This window comes from Rhodnius prolixus, unplaced genomic scaffold (genome assembly GCF_049639745.1).
Source record: "Rhodnius prolixus isolate KJV_2025 unplaced genomic scaffold, Rpr scaffold_7, whole genome shotgun sequence".
NCBI classification, from domain to species: Eukaryota; Metazoa; Arthropoda; class Insecta; order Hemiptera; family Reduviidae; genus Rhodnius; species Rhodnius prolixus.
The window spans coordinates 33,967,271-33,990,815 of NW_027411582.1; the positions used below are offsets into that span (position 1 = coordinate 33,967,271).

Genomic DNA, 23,545 nt, shown 5'->3' on the forward strand with positions numbered 1-23,545 from the left:
TAATTTTTTTTTTTGTTGTTGGTTAGTGTTGTCAAATCTTCGAAATAAAATAAAAACTCAGGCAAATTATTCAAGTTATAGTTAATTTCAGAGGTAGCATGCAGACTCACATACCGGAGAGTAGGATTATGCGAAACACCATAAACATAATATCAAAGTTACAAGAAAAATATTGTATTTTATTTTAAAATTCATTACAAAACTTTCCTGACTCAAAATATTTATCTATTAAAACAAAATATACAGCAACATTTACAAAAACTTTAAAAGGGAAAATACTTGTAATTTTAATTTGTGATTGATTTTTTCCTATGTCATATAACATTTTCTTCTGATTTGGGCCGATCGATTTCAGTTTTAAATTTTGCTATAGTTTCTTTTGCTAACTTCAGTTTATCCTTTAAATCATTTATTTTGTGCCTAATACTTCCTTTGCCTTTAATAATATTTTCTAAAGATTTTTTCTTCTTCTCTTCGACTAAAACAAATAGAAAACGAGAATTTGTTAAGTGTAAATTATTAAAATTAAGCGAACACAATATTATTTTAATTACAATCGGTTTCATGTTTCCAGACTCCAGTGCTAATTGGATGGGTAGCAGTAAGCAAATGATGCATAAACGCTGTAGGATCTTGGAATACTATTTCTTCATAAGATTCAGAAACCAGAGTATTTTTACTAATAAGAGCTTCAGGTCCTGATTGAAATAATTTTAAAATGTGGTACAGTGTTAACTAAAAAAAAAAGGCAAGTTTTATTAATTAGTAAAATCAAAATAATTCAAGATTGTTTTTAAGAATTTAATAACTCACTGGTCTCTCATTGGTATCATGAAAGTAAATCTTGATAACTATTTCAAATTCTCCCCAGCCGGTTTCAGTAATCTCGTACGGTGGTTTAAGAACAACACGATTTTGATTAGCATAACTTTCATGCAATTTAAAATGAACTTTTTTGACATAACTAGAAATATCTTCATTATGATAAGGTCTCACGTAGACTGTCCATTGATGTGTATGGCCATCTTCTTCACGTTTTTTACCAAAATATCTGGCCACATTCCCATAAACTATAGGTTTAACAACTGTTACGCCCTGAAATAACGATTAAGGTCGCCTTTTATCAATCTAATAATGAATTAAGTATAAGAAAACAAAATTATATGAAATACCTTCATTCTACCACCAGAATCCGAACCAAATTCTGGTACGTTTGTATTCATTTCAGACTGAATTTTGAATTTTAAATTTTCACGTTGTTAGAAAATGTATCTCATCTATTTCCTTTCTAAATATGGGTGGAATAGATTGTACATTCAACGTACAACAATCTAGTCACTTCGTTTGTCAATGGTCAATGACAGAAACTATGGAATACATGCATAACCTTTTATTTTTATAACCATTCCAATCTTTATTTAAGTTATTATATGTAATTGTTCCATAGAGAAAACAGTGTTGTCATCTATTGTAATTATAACCTTCTTGTTCTGTTATCCACTAGAATAAATAGGCGTGAACCGTAAAGCATAAAGTGTCAAACTCAAATTATCAGACAGGATAAGGACTTGACCGTTTTATTATTTTCTTCTAATCACTTTATCAAGATGGTACTAACAAAGATTTGTATAGGCTTAAGAAACAAGGTAATTATTTATTTTAAATTTTACTAATAACCAACATTTTGGTAAGATTATAAGTTGAGTGCTTCTAATAACTTGTGAGTGGTTGACTTACCGACATGATAAAGCGTACGGCGCAGTAGATTTATTTATGAAATTTATTCATTTCTATGAAGGGTTTCCTTTCGTTGATGGAGATTTATTACTCATTAGGAGATAATCAAATCTGAAATAAGTACATGACTTTAATAGTAATTACTACTTTTAGTGTGCTAACCAAAGGAAAAATCAATACAGTTTGTTAACCAACAAAATTAAAAAACATTTTTTATTAAGAGAAATGAAATATTTATCTATTTCAGAAGAATTTTGATTTACCTTTGCACTTCTTAAGGAACACTTATGCCACTAGTGCCCAGTTTGAAACCAGGGTAAGTATACGAACTAAAAAAAAAAATACCATTTTACTTTTACTTGCAAATTTATAGATTATAATAGAAGTAGATTTTAATAAACTGTACAATCCTACTGAAACACTTGGGGGCCTTGTTCATAAAGAGTGCCACTCTTCCGTACTTTCGCCTTTATAGGGACATTTACCTAACAGCAATACGGTCGTATTTGTATCTTTCTCTCAAAGTAATATAATTCTTGAAATAGATATTCTTCTTTCTTAATCAAGATATGAAATTTCTTTTTCCATTCCTCTACAGGCTTTTTTATTTATACATTGCAGATTTATTTATAATTTATTTTGTATTTTTAGGGATCATCCCTTAAATATAAATCTACTAGACTTTAAAATTTCTTGAATTTTTAAAAATAAACATGCAATTTGTTTTGTATTTATTTTCTGTAAACTTTTAAGCCTTACAAACTTCATCAACTTAATGAGGCTCCTGCACCAACTGTAACGCTAACCAGTAACGACGCAGTTTCCATGTATAGGCAAATGATGTTAATTAGAAGATTAGAGAGATCTGCTGGAAATTTATACAAAGAAAAAAGTGTTAGAGGATTTTGCCATCTTTATTCAGGACAGGTCAATATTGCATCTAGAAAGTAGTCGATCTATTTTGAAATTAAAAGTGATACCTTAAGTTTTGTTCAGACCTTAACAACAGCATTAATTTTTTTCTAAATTTTTTTAATAGAGGATTTTTCACTAAATTCATTAATATGAATTTCATTAGGAAGCCGTTGCAGTTGGTATGAAAGCAGCCATGAGGGAGGTTGATAGTATAATTTCCGCATATCGTGTACACGGTTGGGCTTACCTAATGGGAGTACCAGCTGTTGCCGTGCTATCTGAACTTGTTGGAAGAAGTGCAGGAAGTCAAAGGGGAAAAGGAGGTTCAATGCATATGTATGCCAAGAACTTCTATGGAGGCAACGGAATCGTTGGTGCTCAGGTGATTATTTTATTTGTTTTTAAAGTAATTAAGTAACGTAGGTTACTAATGTTTTTTCTTTCTGACAGGTTCCTTTAGGTGTGGGTATTGCCTTGGCAGCCAAATACATGAAAACCGGTGGTGTTTGTTTCACATTATATGGAGACGGCGCTGCCAATCAGGGCCAAGTATTCGAAGCCTACAATATGGCTAAACTGTTGAACATACCTTGTATATTTGTTTGCGAGAATAACGGCTATGGCATGGGTACCAGTGCTGAAAGATCTTCAGCAAGTACCAACTATTATTCCCGTGGTGATTATGTTCCTGGAATATGGGTTAGTATTGTGAATCTATGCTTACCTTATTTGTCCACATTTTTCTTTGTAGTTTTTGTTTATTATTGATGTTGTTAGGTTGACGGCATGGATGTTCTATCAGTAAGAGAAGCTGCAAGATATGCAGTCGCACATTGTACGGAAGATAAAGGACCGATTTTGCTAGAAATGATGACCTACCGTTATAGTGGACATTCAATGTCTGATCCTGGTACTTCCTACAGAACTAGGGAAGAAGTCTCGGAAGTTAGACAGACTAGAGATCCAATAACTTCTTTTAGAGAATTAATCCTTAATGCATCATTAGCTACACCAGAAAAAATAAAGGTACCAACTTTAACTAATTGGGTACAATTAAAAGATTCTTTTTACATTAAAACAAGGCTCTTTACCTTTAAAGCAAAAAAGTTTATTATGTATGTCAAAAATCGGGAAATAACAAAATTTTCTGCACTACAACAAATAAATCTATTGTGCCCTTACTAATACTCACCCTTCAGCTCGCCCTGGTTTTCGGGAAGTTCTAAGAAGAGATGAGGTAGCATGCAGTTAAGATTCTCATAAATTGAAGAATATAAAACCAACACCTGGCAAAAAATCGGCATTAAGCTCTTCTAAGAAAGGGGACGAATTGGCTAGTATGAGTTTATCACTCTATTATATGGTCCAGATCTACTAGTTGCCAACACGAAACAATTCTTATATGATAGATTTAGGATTGAAGATGAGAGTTTTGGAGAAGTAATTGATAGTCGTCAAGTACCGGCTTTTATGTGTCAATAGGTTTATTAAAGGGATTAGACGGAGAGATGTGAAATTCTTTCTCTTGCTTTGTAGAAGTTGCAATTTTGGTAGTTGTGTTAATTAGGGATGCTTGAGTGGCCATTCATTCACACAACATCGGCCAGTTTCAAATCCCACGCTCCTAACTACATAAAACCCATCACAACTTAGATATTTAATAGTGAAATCACTTTTTACATTTTTAACAGGAAATTGATGATGAAGTGAAAAAAGAAATTGATTCAGCAGTACCTAAGGCTAAAGCTAGTGAAGAAATTGGTCCAGAAGAATTGACAACAGATATTGCTTTGAATTTTCTCGAGCCAAACATTAGAAATATTAATCCATGGACACCGCTCAAACATTCCCGTTTGGCAGAACAATTTATAAAATAGTTTCGTATCTTCTTCACTTCATTGTTTAGCCAATTGTTTCTTTCTTTGTAGGTGAGTATTTAATGTGTAAGTAAATTTAATTTATTATTATTAATGATCAAGAAAAGATATCTCTCAGGGCGCAAGGAAACTAAAACTAAAAGCAAATACTGGTATTATTTCTTATATTCTAAGTGATAATGCATTATAAGTTACAGATATTTTCTTAATATCCCGTAAACAAATTTAATGACTGATCAGCGTAATTTAAATTTTTAAATAATATTCTGAACGCGCAAATCAAATGGTGAAATTAATTTAAATATTATCATAAGTAGTAAAAGTGAAGGAAACAAAAGTTGTGTATGTTACGTTTAACTAATAATATAGTTCAAAATAATGTATAGGTGGGTGATTTTTTTCTTTAAAAACTATACGAAATGTTTATCTTGTAAAATTGAAAAAAAAAGAAAAAAAAGACACGTGCCAAGTTGTAGTAAATGTATATAGATATTTGGAATTGCAAAATTAATTAAAAGACAATATTTAATGAATTTATATAAGTGTAAAATATTTAAAAGACTTTTATCCATGAAAAAAGCAAAATTGCCGAGTTCTTTTATTTTTTGTTCTTACATAAGTTCATCTTTTCACGGAACAACCTGTTGTCGGTGATCTCGTCAACGTATTTCGTTACGCAAGATATATTGTTATTTTAAATAATAAATATTTAATTATTTTATCTAATTTATGAATAATTTTTGTTTTTTATCACTTCCACAAACAATACAAAATTCCTTTTTACATGTATGAATTTTCCTTTTATGAGTTTTCCAATTTTAAATCTGTAATTCACCTCTCCCAGAATTAGGCATTATTAAAAAGTAGATTCATCAATTTTGTACATAAGTTACATTATGTCTACTTCACGTATTTAAATTGTATTAGAAAATCAAATTCATTGCCTACACCGGTATTCCAAAATCTTTTAGTAGGAAGTCCTAACTGTTTGGAACGACGAAGAAGTAACTTTTCATAAAGTACTGAAGAATAAACATTAACAATTTAAGAAGAACGATTCGGCTTTAATTTATTCTTGTTAGTAATAATTAATTTCACATAAGCGTCTCTTTAAACGGCTTAGTGTGATAGGTAGTTCATTGGAAATTTATCAATTCTTTATTCTAAAAAAATATTTAGTATTTTCAGGATTATTACTTTCAGGATGCTATCGATTCATAATTGCTTTAACGACCCTTTTAAACATATTACAGAGGGTGTTTCTATTTACATTCAAAATAAAAAGCTGCTTTTCAGACGTTTATCTACCATTTGTGAACAAACACCGCCTCTTAGAGGAGCCGCAATAAATCGTTTAGATCGCAGTGGATTGACTTTATGGCCTTTATCTATTAGGTGGTAAAAAAATGACCTGCAGATTTTTCATAGAATTCGTTATTATAAAACGAACTTGACGTTAATTTATAATTAGTGTTAGACAAAAAATAGAAAAAGAAATTTTCAACTCTGAGAAATTTTAGGAAGAATGTGGATTGCAGAAGAAGATATTAGAAAACAGTCCTTACTAAATCGAAAAAACCTTGGCATTAAGCAGTATTAATGTAGACAAGAGAAATGAAAAAAAGCCTTGGAATGTATGTTTATAAGTTCTGAAGCAGATGAATGGAATCGTCGCTTCTATCAGTCCAAAGGTGAAGTAAAAAGATAAATTCATTATAGTTTATTGGTGTGTAAATGTAATTTAAGCAGTCGTATTTTTTTTTTTTTTTTTGTGAAATAAATACATTAATTAATTAGGAAGACATCCAGACAATGGCATTTATTTAGTCTCTATACGAACACGAAGAATTCGTCGCGTTGAAACAACCAACAGAATTGAAACAATTATATATTTTTTAAAAAATATTAAATTTAGGGAATCGCATGTTCTTAAATACTATAAAGAATAGCCTTGAAGTATTTATTGTGCTATTCCGACTTGAATATGCAAGAAATCGACATTGCAAAATAATGAGATCGACCTCATCTGAATGAACTTCAAAATATGGTATCTGACAAAGTACTCAATTAACTTAATTTTATACAGTTAATAAAATCTCTTATCAGTAACTGCGATTGGTGTATATCTGTCGGGTATAGAACAGATAGTACCAATAACGTAATAAGTAACTAATATAACAAAATTATTGTCAATTAAATTGCAGGCAGTGTATTCTTGGAGTGGGTTTCATTGGAAAAATAAATATTCTTGGGTATTTATAAATGGATACAGCATAAGAAAACTATAATGAAATTTTTAGAACAATTTCTGAGAAAATTGTTGGAAACTGAAGAGAAAATTCCCAACTTCTTGTTGGCGTATTCTGTTTCTCGTTTTTTGAGATTTAATTTTCATAAATTATTGGCTCAAAACTTTCTATGCATTTTATTTTGAAGGATATAATTCAGCAAACGTCTTAATTTCGAATAACAATAATACTCTTGGCAAGGAAGAAAAGAATCTTCTTATTCAAAATATTTTTAGTCTGCCTAGCGAAGTAGCCACGCTGCTCTCTTATTAATTATTTATTGAACAGATATAAATAATACATTATAGAAGTTGAATCATTCACCATTATCAAGTGGATTATTGGTCTCAATTATGACAAAATTGTTGATAAATTATTAAATTTAAGATATTCTGGTAATTGTCTATAATTAAGTTAAATTTAAGAAAAGAAAATTGGTAAAAGTTTATGCATTCTTAGGATGTTTGATACTGGAAAAAATTTTGTGTTAAAAAGAAGTCATTTTCTACGCTATACACCAGCAATTCTCCCTAGAGTTCCCCCTTCCCGACAAGTCTTTTTTTTCTTCTTTTTTTTTTAATCACTTGACTATTGTCAAAATTTACATTTAAAAGTTTAATTAATTTAACTTACCTTCACTATAGAAGTATTTTAACAACTATCAAAAACAGATATTGAAAGGATGTGGGGATATTTCTTGAAGTCAGTGGCATGTTCAGTTGTGTGATCTTTAGCGCTCGGCTCCGCCAAGCCGGGTTAGTAGATTCGTAAATATTAAGTTAGTTTTATAATTTAAAAATGAGTAGATTTAGTGCCTATATTTTAGAAATGGATATTATGTTTATATCTTTATTGAGTTCGGTCGTTGTGTTAGCTCTTATATTTTTACGTGAATTCTTTCTGTGGCTAAGGTACATATTCATATGTTCTCTAAATAGAAAAAGTATGCCTTTATATTTGAAACACTAATTATTTCAGGAATAATTTACCAAAATCAGTGCAATGTTGGTTTTGTCACTCTAAAACAAAAGTAGACTACAGATTCGCAAATAATTGGTATTGCAGTAATTGTGATCAGTACAATGGTTTTACAAAGGTAAATATTTATCGTAACTAATTCAGTTAAAGTTCGTATTAATCGTAACTAGTTCAGTTATAATTCTGTGTCATCAGTACTTGAAAATTTGTCTTTTCTTGATTTAAATTGACACGAATTTTGTTTAGAAGATAATAATATTCACTTCTAAATTGAACTGTGAAATAGAGTAAAAAATTTAAGTGTGGAAAATTTCAGGATGGTGACTACAATAGGTTAATTGATAATCATTACGAGGAAAAGTTGAATTTTACAATTACCAGCGAGGGAAGAACTAAAGACGCATGGAAACCTACAAATCGTCTCTGTGAAAAATGTAACCGTAATCAAGAGCTGAAGGTGCAACAATTGGCTTCATTTGTTCCTTTGAATGAAAAAAATTATGACATAGAAATTGAGCATTACAGGTACTTTTCAAACATAATAATGTGAAATCACTGTTCATAATGCACTCTTTTGGAGTAGTAGAATTTCTAATTCTCCTAAAAGCTAAAAATATGCTTTTAGCATTCTAACCATTTTTGTTAGTGAAATCTTGCGTTTGTAAAATGAGGCTTTTTTCAATGGTTCCATATTCTCGATCATTACTTTTACAATACCAGCACTTTTTTGTCATACCTTTTAAAAAAAAGTGGATTAGCATTTTATCCAGAGAACTTAGTGTCCCTCTGGATATACAGTATGTCAAACAACTCGTGGATACTTTCAAAGCGCACATAACATCCTTAAAAAGAGCTCGTGTGGTGAATATAAGCAATTATCAGGGTTTGGCAGCGAAATCCGCGATAAGTAGTTTTTTTACAGAATCACTCGTTGTTCGTTGTACTTAAGTTGAGCGATCCTCATGATGAACGATATTAATAAACATTAAATCTTAGAGCAACAATATAAAATATATAAAAAAACTGTACCTGGACAAGTGTTTCTCTTTTTGTTAGGTTTTCTGAGGTAATTGTTATTTATTATATTTATTTGCTCCGGTACTGTTCAGTAATTAGAAGAGGCTTAGGCATCTAGATATTCTGACAGCCCTTCGAAATGTAATCTCTATTGGTTTTCATATCTATCTTGCTTATGTCTATCTGATCAATCTCTTAGGAAATTTTGTATTAAGATCTATTTAAATTTCTATACGGTTTTTATTGCTTCTAAATCATTGATGAAATTATCAAAGTCCTCAGGCCTATGTGAAATTTGGGAAATAATGTGTTTGACTACGAAGATTATGACGACTAGTTAGGAATAAGGTTTGTTGTAGGAACCAGTTGCAACTGAACAAAAAGTTAACTTGCAACTGGTTTCGGAACTTCATTATCATTACCTGAAGATTATTGTAAAATGAATATACAGCTATTCTTTATAGGATAATAAAAAAATAATCAGGTCCTTGGCGGTGAGCAGATTATAAATATGTTAATCTTATTATTAATAGTAATTATTAGCTCCATTGGTCCTGAATACGAGATCATGTTTAGAGAAACTTTTTTAAATAATATTGGATATAAACAATATCATGAAAGATATCTTTTGATGTTCTCCTTATTTTCTAATTGTTCATTAGAGAATTTAGTTTACAGCAGAAATTATATCTATCATAACTAAGCGAAAGCAAACTCTGAAGTGTCCTTTCCCGTGAGAGTGGCTTCTTGTTAACTTTAATTTGATTACTTTTTCCAATATTTTGGTGTAAATAAGCAAAATTAATGTTAAAGCTATGTAAATTATTGTTATTTTGATTTCCATCGTGATAAAAGCCACGCTTTAATCTTCTCAATCAGCTAGTAAAGAGCTGATCTCTTTGCAACTTTTTACTAATATTCTTGGTTTGTTGATTACCTATTCAAATTAGAAAAATAGTTGCCCAAGTTTCGTTTCCGACTATCAGAAAACATTATTGCTAAGTAGGCAATTTATAATTATTCAACTACAAATTTAGAAATCAGTTTAAGCTCGAGAAAATTTAGGGAAATGTTTTACCTTTTATGTTTTTTATATAACATATGTTACAATCAAAATACCTTGGAAGCTCAAAAGTCTTGGAATTAAAATTTTCTTAGGATATAGAAAGATTTACTTCTAGAAGACCAGACTGATTGAAATAGTGTCGGTTCAACCTTTACGAATATACCTAGAAAAAAGTACTGACTTACTATTAGAATTTATACAGTGAATATTTTATAAGAGATAGAGTTTCTACTTTCATGCAATTTTGAATGCAAGCACTAATATTATAAGCTGATAATATACCTGAACATATCTATTATATGTTTAAAAATTAAAATGAGACATTAACAAACCAAATATGTATTTATTTATTTTTTATATATACATATGTACAGCACAAGAATATGGTTTCATCGGCTTCTGAAACTCCTCATTCGGTGGGTATAATAATCGTCTTAAGTAGTATCATTCACCTGGTAAACCACTTTTATTTCGAATTTTGACCTATGCATTGTGCTAGTACCGAATGATGTGCTTCACGTTTGGTATACAATACTTATTTTAAAGAATTGAACTTTTTACTTGAATGTTGAATGAAGCGGAACTCTTTATCTTTCGGTTACCAATGATTACCAACTTATGGTGGTATGTTTTCATTTATATTAAGATTTGGTTTCTTGCGCACAATGGCCAGTGTTGGTTTGGTTTTTATTCTTAATGGTGGCACAACGCCGTAATTGAAGCTTACGTGTGAAAATGCTTGAATAGTCTCCATAACTTCATGTGTTTTCACATTATTACGTAAACTTTTGCCTAATGGACCTTTAGTTTCAATAATTAAATGTGTAAACTCCAACATTTCAGAAAGATTTCTATCAAGTCCTTCAGTCTTATTGTAGATCCAATTTTTGTTTAATTGTAAAAACCTTGAGACACCAGTTTGTGTTGACAAATTGTCTAAATATAAATGAACGTCATTTTGTTGAGGAACAAGCGAATGAAAACGACGTACGGCTACTCCGCCTGGATAATTAAGTGCTGAAACTCTCAATAACACTATCGTTAGGCAAACATTAAGAAGAACATGAGTTGCAACTAATCCTGCGATTGCCCATCTTCGAGTAGATTTCATTTTTCCTTCCCATAATATATCAGCCGCTCTGGCTGCACAAATGTTGAACAATGGAAATGTATAAACTATAAATCTAAGTTCTTTGTGTGGAAGTAAAGAGAATAAACATACAAAAAGCAACGGTGGAATTAATATGTGACGCATTCTACGATCAAGGTATAGGCCAACTGGAATAAGTAAAAGTGAGGACCCAAGTGCGCGAGGAATAGCTGAATACCAATACCAGAACAACGGAAGTGTGCCCCATTGTGAACTTTTGTTAAGAATTGTGTTAAACCAGAAAACTTCTCCCTCGGGCCAAGTAATTCTTCGCCACATAATACTGTCACAGGTTATGGTCAATGCAAGGGCACTTAGTCCAGCAAGACAGCCTGTATATAGTACTTTCTTGAATGGTACATTACCTTGTATTAGTTCAAACATTAAGATCAGTCCCAAGAATATTGCCAACTCAAATCTGAAGATCACAGCAGCAGCTGCTGAAAGCCAGATAAAGTTTGTATAGTTTTTATTCATCCAGTTATTTAACGCCAACAATACAAGTGGCAACACCATTATGTTAGGCAGAGTACGACTTAAGTAGTACATAAAATGAAACTGCGATGCCGTAATAATGACCAACCATCGAGATGTAGTTCGTCCATATTGTTCTGTTACACTTTTCTTAAGTTTAGTAAATGCTAGAAGTACACAAGTGGCCAAAGCTGCGCGCACTAAATACTGTCCAAAAAATTTACTACTGTTGGCCGTGCCACAAATATCCATTATAAAGTAGGCCGGCGACACTATAACCGCTACAATACCAGCTCCAATGAATGTACGAGGAACTACGCCAGGGAATTCAAAATGGTCATATTGTGTCAAGTTTGATCCATGATAAAGGATGTCGTGCATCGCTTGAAGATTAAAACTTTCTTCCACTTTCGAATAAGGACATATCACCAGATGCAAGCCAGCAACAAACCAAAGTAGTTCCATAACACTAATTAATTTAATAAAACAATATTAATAAATTTTAATATTTAATTAATCTTTTTTTTAAAAAAAATGCACACTAATTTCTACTAAAGAAAATAAAAACCAACTATTCATCTAATTTTTATAACCTGAAACAAAACAAAACCATGATGTAACCTCTCACCATTCTAGTATTAAGTACGATGAACTAGCGCCACGTGAGAATGAAACCTTCGTTTTATAGATGCGTAATTTGATATGGCGCTTAAACAAAAATAGCTATTTCTGTAGTTTATTAATGTTTATTGGAGTTTTTTTTACTTCGTTATAAATGTTGCATAATATTTCAGATTGAAATGCATATTTAATTAATAAATTTAGACCCTGTAAAAGAATAACTCGTATAAACGCCAGCCGACCATTTTTCTTTCTATATTTACGTAAAAATCATTATATTTATTAATTTCTGGGGAATCTGAGAGCTGATCTTCATTTGTCTTCGATTGCACATTAGTTCAAATAATTAGTAATTTAAATTAGTAACTAGTACAAGAAATTTAAATTACAAGCAATATAGCCCACCAAACACGAAGCAGGAAAATTTGGTTTTAGAGAAATTTAGAATTTAAGATTGAGACTTGTGAACGGATCACACCAGAATTGTCTTGTTACAACTCTTGCTCCAATATCTGCATTAAGAAGTCATCGGAATCTGGAAACTGCACAATTCTTCACGTAAGGGACGAAGGCTAGTTAGGTATTCATGTATTTTGATTGATACCTTTAAAGTTCTTTTTAATTTATTCTCAACGTGAATGATCTTTGGTTACGTTCTTCTGAACGAAGTTCACGTCTACTTTTTGGGCCCTTTTAAATTAAGCATTTTCTTGAACATGAGGTTTGAAACTTTTTTGTATGGACACACAGGTATTTGTGTTCTAAGAATGATTTGTGCCTACCCTTAATTTGTCTAAAGTACAAGTTTCTGTGATTCAGTTCAATTTTGTTCGAAAAAAGTCTTTCACCTCTTTGTTAGTCCGGCCCTCCCATACCGTATCCTTCAAGTATCGGGCAAAAACATTTTTCTGCAAGGTACTTGTCGTTTTTTCTAACTTTTTGGTTAATAAATCCCATTTGTTTTGTAACCCATCTTGGCACATTGAGGTGTGTATATTAAGAAGTGTTTTCTTAAGCTAAACTTCTCTATTTATGAATTGTTTTATCATTTAAATCTTTTTCAGGACACAACTAGAAAAATGTTACAAACTTTGTTCAAATTGTGACACTCTTCTTTCAAAAATCTTTACCAATGAAAAAAAATTATTTTCAATACCAAGACGTTTAGTATCTGATTTCATTATTAAGGTAAATTACATTCAATTATTTATAATTTGATGAAATTTAATGATAGAATTAAACAACATTTTATTTTCACAGCCAGAAGTAACCGGTATTGGAAGGCCAATTTTATATTTGAATTTATTGGTTTCCTTGATAATATCCTTATCAGCGTACGTGAATCTGGAAGGAATCCCGCCGTTACTTGCCACCTACCTCAAAGAATTTCAACATGTTAATGTGCCATTATGGATCTTTAAATCTAATTACCTCTTACCTGTTGGACTTGTGCTCAATATATTGGCCTGGATTAACACTTTCTCAACTGGATTATTGTTGAACTCTATTTCCTGGCTAATTGTATATGCATTGACTGTATATCCAAGCAATTATAAGCATTATATCGTTGCTTTAAAGGTAGGTACTTTTTTTATTGGTATTTAAAGAATTTTATTTTTTTTACATAGAATATGTTTTAAAAATTATTTTTTATAGGCTTTATCTGGTATAATTTCTTGTGGAGTATCAGTGATATGCTTAACGTCTAATCAAAGAAGAATTGGAGATAAATATAAAACAACAAATTCATTTGAAGGGAAAAAACTCAATAATTATTATAATTATTATGCAAAGCATGTAAATACTGAGTGAGTGCTTCCTACATTTCCTTACTTTTAATTTTGAATCTGATTCTTAAAGTGGTGTTTTGTTCCCGTGATTAAATTATGATGTCAGTTTTAGCAGTATTATTGGATTAAAAACTAAACAGACCTTCTTGATTATTTAAGATATCAGTTAAAAAAATAATATTTTTTTTGTTTTTATTGTGCGCATTAACGTCTGAGATTGTTGGCGCTCGGAATCTTTTCAGTGCTTTGACGATCTCCGGACATTACTTGTGTTTCATTACATATTAAATGCATTTGATCTTTTTTGCACACATCAACGTATCTATCTGCGTTCCACAATACAGGATAAGATAACTGTAATTATTTCTTGTGGCATGTTAAACTCACTTATCCTATATACCTCCTTTTTGAATGATACCATTGGAATTCGTAATAGAGATATTCGCAAAAGACTTCCTCTGGCTATTGCCGAAAAATTCGCGTTAATGTAATCAGTTGTTAAACTTAAAGATACTTATCTCTTGGATATCATTAAGAACAGCCCAAATACAGGTTTATTTCATCAAGATTTTCTACATTGGTGAAGGGTTTCAAACCAACCAAAGGTTCATCATTAGCCTGAAATTTGAATTTAATAAATGTAACAAAGTTTTTACATTATTGAGGTATTTATTAAAAATAGCATATTAGATCAATTTAGCTAAACGTTACACTCTATCTCTTAGAAGTTTTTTATTTTTTTGTAACTGTTTTTTTTTATTTTGCTTGAAACAACAGTCACCTGTTGGTAAATTTCTTGAAATTTTAAATTTTATGAAAATCGGTGTGGATATCACTAGTTTTCTCTTCATGTTTGAAGCGACGATTGTTCTTTAATTTAAACCAAATAAGGCCCAACCACTACTATGTTTTAATTTCATGTAAAAGATGAATAATATTTCGATTATATATGTAACATTTGTATGTACCAATGTAATCTTAATTATGTGGAAGACAGTGCTTTACCGTTTATTTAATTTTTAATGAAGTATAACTTTTGAATTGTTTGAAGTTTCATTAATTATAAAATATCAATGAAATAAACTGTTCGGGATTTTATCTTTGGTGTTCTTGCTGATATCATCTATAAATAACTGGTTAACACCCAGCATTTTTTCAATTACTTGTAGAAAAACGCTCTATACTAGTTACAACTTTGGAAAGATACTTCTAGACGTCGTGAACCTAATTCTCCGTAGGCTCTCAAAGTAATTACTCTTTTAATTAATATCAAATTAGACTTCTAAATTAAAGTTTACTTTATTATTTTATTAATAGTTTAGTTAAATTCGATTTATTTATTTAGACGTACTCATAAAGGGAAAATACGCAACAGGATTTTACTTTATTTATTAAATCGAAATTTATCCGTGAATCTTCTGATAGAACTTTATGATACTCCGCGTATTTTCTTACACTAGTTAATCTGTATCTTCCTTAAAACAATATTTGTATATTTTTAATCGTACTTAAAATCGTTAATTCCTTCATTGCATATTTGCTTAAAGATTCAATGTATTTTCTCTTAAAACTAAAACTATGGAAATCAATTGCCATTCATCCTGAGGAGAAAAGCATTATGTGCCGCAAAAATTATCCGCTCAAGTTTTAAAAAGGCTTTTAAAAGACAGAACTTCTGTAACAAATATTAACTTTTTCTTTCAAACGTCATCATTTAATTGAATACCCAAGATATCGTGACCCATGGTACGATAAAATACGTAGTATTTTATTTACCAAGACTGGTAAAATTAATAAAGTACATAGTAATCATTCATTAAAATTTCTTTGTAAAGTAGGTAAACCAACAACAATTAAGGTTTGGTTGGTACTATTTTCGTAAAAGTTATTTTAAAAGAGAAGTTTAATATTTAATCTAAATTTCTGTGATTTAGTGATCCCTAATTTCTTGACCAAATTCTCCATATCAATTTACGAACAATATTTACTGAATCTTTGCAATTATTTATTGATATATATATATTTTTTTTTTTCAGAACTTCTACAACTTATAAATCACCATATGAAGATAGTCCAGTTTCCCAAGCATCTCAAAAAGGTGGTAATCGAGTTAGCGCCTCAGCAAACAGTTTAAAATCCATGTCAACACCATCACCACCTAAATCGTATGTATCAACTGCAAACCTAATCAAACCACAACGCAACTGGACAGACTCAATAAATACAGGTATACGTGGACTTAGTTTGGGCAATAATGTTGGCTCTGGCGTTATAAATAGTTTTAAAAATCATCTATCCTCTAGACGTGATGATGCTTGGTGGTTGAACGGCGGTAGCAATTGTAAACAGAAAGGAACCGGAAACCGAAATACCGCGCAGCAGGTTCTTTTTAATAGTAATAGACCACCAAGTACACCAAGTTCTGGATTTTCTGATGTAGATGAAAATTTGGACGAGAATGTAAGTTGTACTGGGCATTCCCCTATTTGCAAACATAATTGTCAGCTTACACCTCCGCAGTATACTTGCTACTATGCAGCCGCGCATTACCAACGTCTTCTCTACTCCACACCTATCCACGTTTCATCAGAGTCCAATCTTCAAAAAAATGATGCTCCCCAAATTAGTGCATTTGCATATATCTACACATTACCTGTATTCGTTTTAATTATATCCAATTTAACACTACTTTGGACAATTTACAGTAAAGAAACTGTAAAAGGATGAGTTGTTTTTTTACGTATTAAGGCCCACCTCTTTATAGAATTTTTACACAATTGTTGATATTACTGACTAAGCTGCAACCTTCAGCCATTGTTCATTTTTTTCACTCATAAATTTATATTATTTATGAATTATTATTGTATAGCATTGTTATAATTATTTTTCTCCAAATTATGTTTAAATAATAACGGCATAAATCGTTACACAATAAATTTCAGGATCTTTCTACTGATTGGAATTATCACAATTTTTGTAGGCAAAAAGTCGCATTACTTAAAATCTCTTGTAGATAACTATTAAAGAAACCTAAAATGCCCTATGGAAATGTCAATAATTACTGCAAGGAACATCAATAATATTATAATACTAATTGTAAGTATGAAAAAGTAGTTGTATTTAATACTTTACTTATCATTTCTGCCTTTAAAGATACACTTTTCTTAGATTGGACTAAATTTTACCTAACAAAATGTACAAGTGCCTAAAATATGTTAGCTATACAAAAAAAAAAAAAAATTGTTATAAAAACAAAAAGAAATTATGCACTTCTTTGCTTTTTTGAAAGATATTTTATATTTAATGTTCGGTCTCTTTGATTATTTAACTGAGAATAGGAAAAATATCATTTCTTAATAAAAAGTATTGTTTATGGTGAAACCTAAAAACAAAATTTCTTTCATAGAGCATACATTTAACATGGTGCATAGTTATATATTTAATAAATAAACTGCCAATTTTTATAGACTTAAATTTTTAATAATTTTCTGTAATTGTATGCGTGCGTTAGTTGTTGATTAGATTTTATGTTTGATTCTGTCATAACTTAAGTTTTACTATTATATTGTATGTAAAGGATCACGATCAAACGAATATTATGTGGAAATTACACGTTCTTTTATTGCTTAACTATGGATTATGAGTGAGATTATTTTGATTTTGACTTTATTTTGTAAATGATTGTATAAATTTGTTTTTTTAAATAAACATTACATATTAAAAATTTAAAATAAAATAAATGTAATTAATAGTATTGTATTAATCTTTAAAATAATGAAGAAAATACGAAGAATTATAAAGGAAAACATAAAGAAATAAGGGTAAAGAATGGAACAAGGACTCAAAACCGTGTTGAGGAGCAACAAACTAAAAATAGGATACGTGCATCTACCGAAACATAAACCCTCATGACAACAGCGGTAAATAAAAATTAGTCTGACCAGAGCGGGAGAAAAAAAGACTCAACCTAAGCCCATTACACTACCTTATCAACCAGGTGCCAAATGGATGGTATCAACAAAAAAAATGTGCAGTTGCATAAGAAAGAAAAGGAAGACGTATGGAAATCATTAAAATAATAAAAATATTCATGTAAACCCAAAGCTATTAAAAAAATTTAACGACCAAAAGTTAACGTATAAATCGGGTACGCTGTTTAAAGTCAGCGAACCAAACAAACAGGCGATCTGAGCAAACTTTACAAAAACACAAATACAAAAAATTAAATATATATGAAGCATGAATATTTTAGTACGTTTATTGTTAAGTGGGTTTCTAGATTTTAATTTTTTGGCATTACATATTTAGTCATATCACATGTACATACGTATATCAATATAGATTATTTATTTTAATTTTACAATGTTTCCTAGTACAATTGAACTTGGTATAATTCAGTGTTAAGTATTTACATAAATCGCGCCCCCCTCACGTAAAATACAATTCTAAAATATTATCTATGTAAAAAAAATACACAAGATTTAAGTACATTCTAGGTTTCATTAATTATATTTCACTATTTTTTAACAAATGTTTCACTGCTTATTTACTTTTTAAATATCCCACGAACCATGTGATATCTTGTAACCACGTATATAACCTCCTTTCACTCAGCAAGTGCAGTGTGAGTCAGAAACATGAAATAGATTATACCAACCAACGTATATTTAAAATGATTAGTAATCGTCTAATAGTGGTAGAAAGTCCAAAAACCTGTAAGGGATTCAACAAACAGTGTACTACGATAGAAAATGAACGGTACAATTACCTAGACTAGTAGTGTAATGATTTGCCTAAATTCAAACTATCCAGAAGGTACATAAACTTAGATTTAGTTTAAAAGAAAAAAAGTACTTAGACTTTTAATGATTCTCTATCATCTTAGGGCTTTTTAGTGATCAAATTGGTTTACTGAAATGAATAAATAAGTCATAAACATTGGTGTTGTACAGATTGCACATTCATAGTAATTATTAATTATATAATTTGATTGGTCTTTTTTACTTCTTCAAAACTGAACTTTTTGCAACAATTAAGTCAAGTATCTCTAACAGGCACATGGAACATGTTGTTGTCTTCCGCTATTATAACCCATTTCATTATTTTGAAGGATCCTTCTGTACTTCCAGCAAGTACAATTTTATTTATGAGGTAATTCGCATCCACTCTATTTTGATAATAAACTAAACTAGATACTCTAATTGTGGAACTGTTCATCAAGTATTCTTACCTATTATTTACTACGTTCAGAGAAATACTACATGAACTAAAACTTTTTTCATATAAATTTTTATCTTTGAGGCTGAAAAAAAGTTTTTTTTTTGAAAGGTTTTAACCCTCTGCCCACAAGGCTGGGGTCGGATACGACCCAGCTCTTACATTTCTCTAAACTAGGCACGTGATACGGTTTTGGCACCAAAATTTACTCAGATATCCTTTCTCCCAATATCTATAAACACGCGAAGTAGGTAGGTTATGGAGATTTATTAAGAATTTTCCTGGCATGTACCAATATTATTGTCCCGTAGTTATTAAAATAGTTTCATAAGACTGGTAAAAAGGTAATTCGGTTTTCTCCAAACATTTCTTTTATCATGTAGCAACAGTAATAATTTGCTTTATTTATTAAATGTTCTTCACCCACGTTGATAAACATTTTGTATCGTCAGTATTTTAAAAAGACGTTTTCCTCTAAAAAAATGTCCATGTATAAAATTCACTGATTACCTCATAATTTGATGTTTACTTATGATTGATAGTATTAAGTTGATGCTGCTGTAGCTAAGTCAGTGAGAACTTTACATAGCTTAGAAAACTGATTGTATTATCTATTTGCATTAAGCGATAACTTCCTAGGAAATTAAAAACTAGTTTTTGCTTCATTACTGCGTTAAGGACTTCTTGCAGGTAAGCAGCATTTTTTGTGTATACTATTATTTTTAATTACGAGTTGATGTGATTAGAAGTGTTTATGAAATTGACAAGTTTCCAAAACAGTTGATAGAAGATGTATTTTAAGTGTACACATGTAAGGTTCGCTCCAGTAGTTTTAAATTCTAACTTATTGAAAATTGATATTTTCCGAAATATTTGTAAATTACAATGAAAACAGTGGTATAAATAATAGTTTATATAATTTTTATTTTTATTTTTGTTCTCAGCGTTCTTTCGACATTCTAATGGTAATTCTGAACTTGTTCAATTCAAACAAATGGCTGGGTTGATAACATTGATTAAATTTTATGCTGTGTAACACATTTTAACTCCTACAGCAATAGTAAGTACATGTTTTAAGCTTACAGCATGTTGTTTCTCAGTTAAGATATTATGTCTTATTATATAAAGATAAATAATAAAGTATACAGTAATAGATTACGTACCTAGAAAGTGCAATGATTTGCCTAAATTCAAACTATCCAGAAGGTACATGTACTTAGAACGTAGATTTACGTTTTTTAAAAAAAGTGCTTCTGCTTACACTTCTTTATCATCTTGGGGCTTTTTAGTGATCAAATTGGTTTACTGAAGTGAATTATTAAGTCGTAAACATTGGTGTTGTACAGATTGCACATTCAGAATATTTAATTATATAATTTGGTCTTTTTATTTCTTCAAAACTGAACTTTTTGCATCAATTAAGTCAAGTATCTTAAGCAGGCAGCTGGGGCGTGTTGTCTTCCGCTATTATAACTCATTTCATTATTTTGAAGGATCCTTCTATAGTTCCAGCAAGTTCGACCTTATTTACGAGGTAATTCGCATCCATTCTATTTTGATAATTAACTAAACTAGATTTTCTAATTGTGGACCTGTTCTTCAAGTATTCTTATCTATTATTTACTACGTTGAGAGTAATACTATGTAAACTAATACTTTTTTCATATAAATTTTTATCTTTATAGCTGAAAAAAAGTTTTAATTTTTTTGAAAGGTTTTAATTTGATTTAAATTGTGTTATATTCTCCAATTACAGAACTATTTCTATTCTGTATAAAAAAAAAAAACTAGAATATTAGTAGCATGTTTGTTGTATTGTTCAGTCTGAGTAATCTTTTTGATAAATAAGTATGTTTTTTGAAAATATATTTCATTTTCTTTGTAAGAAAGGGCTAGGAACTTTAAAAATGATTTAAACTTCTGTATCAACGCTTTAGTTTTATTGCAGTCACATTTATTTAATTTTTATGAATACATAATCTACTATTATAATTTTTTTTTGTCTAGGTTCTTAATTCAAGCTAAACTCGGTAAAAACTAATTATTTTAAGTACATAAATATTGTTGATTGTACATAATGTTGATTTTCAGATTAAATATCTCTGATACTGGAGTACTGCCTGCAGAACTGTTCACCAATAGAAGCCCAAGTGAAATAGACGTAAATCATCTATTCTAGGAAATGTTTGTGAAGAATCAATTAACAAAACAAGTATTTTGTAGTTACTATATGTAATAAGCATGTTAGTCTCACAATGTAATGTTAGAATGTTTTTGGTTGGTATTTGAAATTTTGTATTGAGGCCAATGTAATATGTACATGTAGCTTTTTCCTTTTTTTAAAAATAAAAGGAAAAAGCTACAGAAAAAGTCAACGTCTAATTAAAGCGTATTTGATAATTAGTATTAAGACCAATGCTATATTGTATTTGTAAAGCCTAACATTTTTGAAAAACTGAAAGTAAAAAGCAATTAGAAAAATTGAACTTTTATCCCAATTTCATTGAGATGTATGTACGTAATATATTTTGTATTTGAGAGTTAATATTAAGATTGGCCGATGTAAGAATGTAGATGCAGGTACTTTTTTTTTTAAGTACTAAGAAATAACCATTGGAAAAAGTGGAGATTTTCTCCTAATTTCAAAGGAATGCTGATGTTTCTGCATTTTATAGTTACTATAAAGGCTAATGATACATTATACATAATGGGATGATCTCTTTTCTTAATCAAGAAGTAAAAACTACTGGAAATAGTGGAAATGGTTTCGTAATTTCACTTGAATGCGGCGGTTTCGTATATGTTAGTTAATAATAAAGTCAATGCTAAAGTACGAATGAAGGATCGATCTATTTTGAAAAATATAAAGTACGAGTATAATCCATTAGAAAATGTTGAATTTATTTCTTTATTTCACATGAATCCATCTGTTTCCATGTTTGATAAGCCATTGCAAGATTATGCGAATTAGCTTGTTCTATTTTGCAAAACAAGAAATAAAAACCATTGGAAAAAGTGGAAATCGTCTTCTAATTTCCTCGAAAACTCCTGTTTCTTATTAGATATTTACTATTAAGGCTGATGTTACAATGTAAATGTAGGTACGATCTTTTTTCAACAGTAAGAAGCAAAAACGATTGGAAAAAAGTTAAAGTTCTTGGCTAATTTCGCCTGAATACTGCTGTTTCTGAATTTGATTGTTAATAATAAGGTCAATTGACCCTATATTGGGTCGATCTATTTTGAAAAGTATATGAATCCAGCTGTTTCTGCATTTGATAGTTAATATTGAATTCAATCCTAGATTGTATATGTTGGGTCGATCAGATTAGAAAATCAAGAAGTAAAAACCATTGGAAAAAGTGAAAAATTAAACAAAAAAGAAAATTAGTTTTAAAAATTTCCACAAGGTAGCAGCACTTACTGGACCTATCAACTATGTAAAAAAATTTTAGTTTACATATTTGCCACCAGGCAGTACTAAATCTCTATACGCAGCTGTCAAACTAGATTTCTCTTCAGTACGACTTGAGTGTTATAGGGGAGAAGATCGCTCTGCTGCTCGTCACCTTCAACATATCTACTCCAGTCTCACATCATCAAATATGAAAGAGGTATGATAACAAATGTCTGTCTAGTCTAAAAATCACTGTCATAATCACTCATGAAAGTTCTTCTATTAGAATTATAAAAAAAATAAACGAAACATCAAATACAAAATAGGTACTATGACTTATGTCTGTCCAGTCTAAAATAAGAGACTTCAGGATTATTCTAAAATATAAATTAAAAAATAAGAACCATTCTAAAATATAAATCCAAACATCAAATATAGGTATCATGACATATCTCTGTCTGTCTAATGAAAAATAGGAATTATAACACCCCACCCTCCCTCCCTGCAAAAATCACCTACCTATATACTCTGGCAGTACTACTGCACACACGAGAAGCAGGATGCATTTTATGCACTTTTCTCAGCATAAAACAATTTATTTTACCTTACTTCCGGTATCACTAATTAACACATACTTAATGCCATCTAACTGCAATATTTTCTAATTAAAAAAAGCTCCAGCTACATAATAATTGATAAAAACAATGGAATTAAAAACGAATGAACTGCAGTTTGTGCTGCCACTCCTACGTAGCATAAGAATCACTATTTTAATGATTAAAGATTCTCTTTCAAGCCTTTTTTAATTATTTTTTTTTATGTTTTCATTTTTCGTACTTTTTTCATTATTTTTAATTTCTTATTATTTAAGAGATTAAAATAAAAAATAAATACAATATTATTAATTAACTACTTTTTTTTATTATTTAAAAATAATCTATAAACTTTTTTACAATAAATTTAATAAATTCTTTACAGAGTTTGGGAAAACTTCAATCGACTGGTTCTCTCCGAGTTT

At 30.1% G+C, this 23,545-nt stretch overlaps 4 protein-coding genes across 12 annotated transcripts; 2 read left to right on the plus strand and 2 right to left on the minus strand.

Moving 5' to 3' along the window:
• Positions 1–152: 152 nt before the first annotated feature.
• Positions 153–1,379, minus strand: Gas41 (YEATS domain-containing protein 4 Gas41). The gene is made up of 4 exons (XM_074115130.1): positions 1,173–1,379; positions 814–1,095; positions 555–735; positions 153–478 (listed from the first exon to the last, which is right to left on the minus strand). The coding sequence occupies exons 1-4, from the start codon at positions 1,221–1,223 to the stop codon at positions 315–317; spliced, it is 678 nt and encodes a 225-aa protein (XP_073971231.1). The 5' UTR covers positions 1,224–1,379; the 3' UTR covers positions 153–314.
• Positions 1,380–1,453: 74 nt separating this feature from the next.
• Positions 1,454–5,255, plus strand: LOC141447496 (probable pyruvate dehydrogenase E1 component subunit alpha, mitochondrial). The gene is made up of 7 exons (XM_074115112.1): positions 1,454–1,646; positions 1,985–2,053; positions 2,491–2,664; positions 2,816–3,034; positions 3,103–3,351; positions 3,430–3,678; positions 4,344–5,255. Exons 1-7 carry the CDS (start codon positions 1,608–1,610, stop codon positions 4,527–4,529), a joined length of 1,185 nt encoding a protein of 394 aa, XP_073971213.1. The 5' UTR covers positions 1,454–1,607; the 3' UTR covers positions 4,530–5,255.
• An 825-nt stretch (positions 5,256–6,080) lies between these two features.
• On the plus strand, positions 6,081–22,152 carry LOC141447491 (uncharacterized). Of its 9 annotated transcripts, XM_074115104.1 has the most exons (10): positions 7,521–7,728; positions 7,796–7,913; positions 8,112–8,320; positions 13,188–13,311; positions 13,384–13,701; positions 13,780–13,931; positions 15,950–19,820; positions 20,075–20,190; positions 20,624–20,664; positions 21,222–22,152. In XM_074115104.1, exons 1-7 carry the CDS (start codon positions 7,616–7,618, stop codon positions 16,638–16,640), a joined length of 1,725 nt encoding a protein of 574 aa, XP_073971205.1. In that variant the 5' UTR covers positions 7,521–7,615; the 3' UTR covers positions 16,641–19,820; positions 20,075–20,190; positions 20,624–20,664; positions 21,222–22,152. The 9 variants fall into 9 exon arrangements, with proteins under 9 accessions (XP_073971209.1, XP_073971205.1, XP_073971204.1 ...); XM_074115103.1 differs by having other exon boundaries at positions 20,624–22,152; XM_074115099.1 differs by lacking the exon at positions 20,624–20,664.
• On the minus strand, positions 10,202–12,154 carry Alg12 (Alg12 alpha-1,6-mannosyltransferase). Its single transcript, XM_074115110.1, has one exon. It carries the CDS (start codon positions 11,965–11,967, stop codon positions 10,495–10,497), a length of 1,473 nt encoding a protein of 490 aa, XP_073971211.1. The 5' UTR covers positions 11,968–12,154; the 3' UTR covers positions 10,202–10,494.
• Positions 22,153–23,545: the final 1,393 nt, after the last annotated feature.

Bases quoted from the DNA above. Each gene is read 5' to 3' on its own strand.
- Gas41 (XM_074115130.1), bottom strand. From the start codon at position 1,223: ATGAATACAAACGTACCAGAATTTGGTTCGGATTCTGGTGGTAGAATG. The intron at 736-813 runs GTGAGTTATTAA...TTTTTTTTTTAG, and splicing joins ATGATACCAATGAGAGACCA to TTAACACTGTACCACATTTT. The intron at 479-554 runs GTAATTAAAATA...TATTTGTTTTAG, and splicing joins CTGGAAACATGAAACCGATT to TCGAAGAGAAGAAGAAAAAA.
- LOC141447496 (XM_074115112.1), top strand. From the start codon at position 1,608: ATGGTACTAACAAAGATTTGTATAGGCTTAAGAAACAAG. The intron at 1,647-1,984 runs GTAATTATTTAT...TATCTATTTCAG, and splicing joins GTATAGGCTTAAGAAACAAG to AAGAATTTTGATTTACCTTT. The intron at 3,035-3,102 runs GTGATTATTTTA...TCTTTCTGACAG, and splicing joins ACGGAATCGTTGGTGCTCAG to GTTCCTTTAGGTGTGGGTAT.
- LOC141447491 (XM_074115098.1), top strand. From the start codon at position 7,616: ATGAGTAGATTTAGTGCCTATATTTTAGAAATGGATATTATGTTTATA. The intron at 8,321-13,187 runs GTACTTTTCAAA...AATCTTTTTCAG, and splicing joins ATAGAAATTGAGCATTACAG to GACACAACTAGAAAAATGTT. The intron at 13,312-13,383 runs GTAAATTACATT...TTATTTTCACAG, and splicing joins TATCTGATTTCATTATTAAG to CCAGAAGTAACCGGTATTGG.
- Alg12 (XM_074115110.1), bottom strand. From the start codon at position 11,967: ATGGAACTACTTTGGTTTGTTGCTGGCTTGCATCTGGTGATATGTCCT.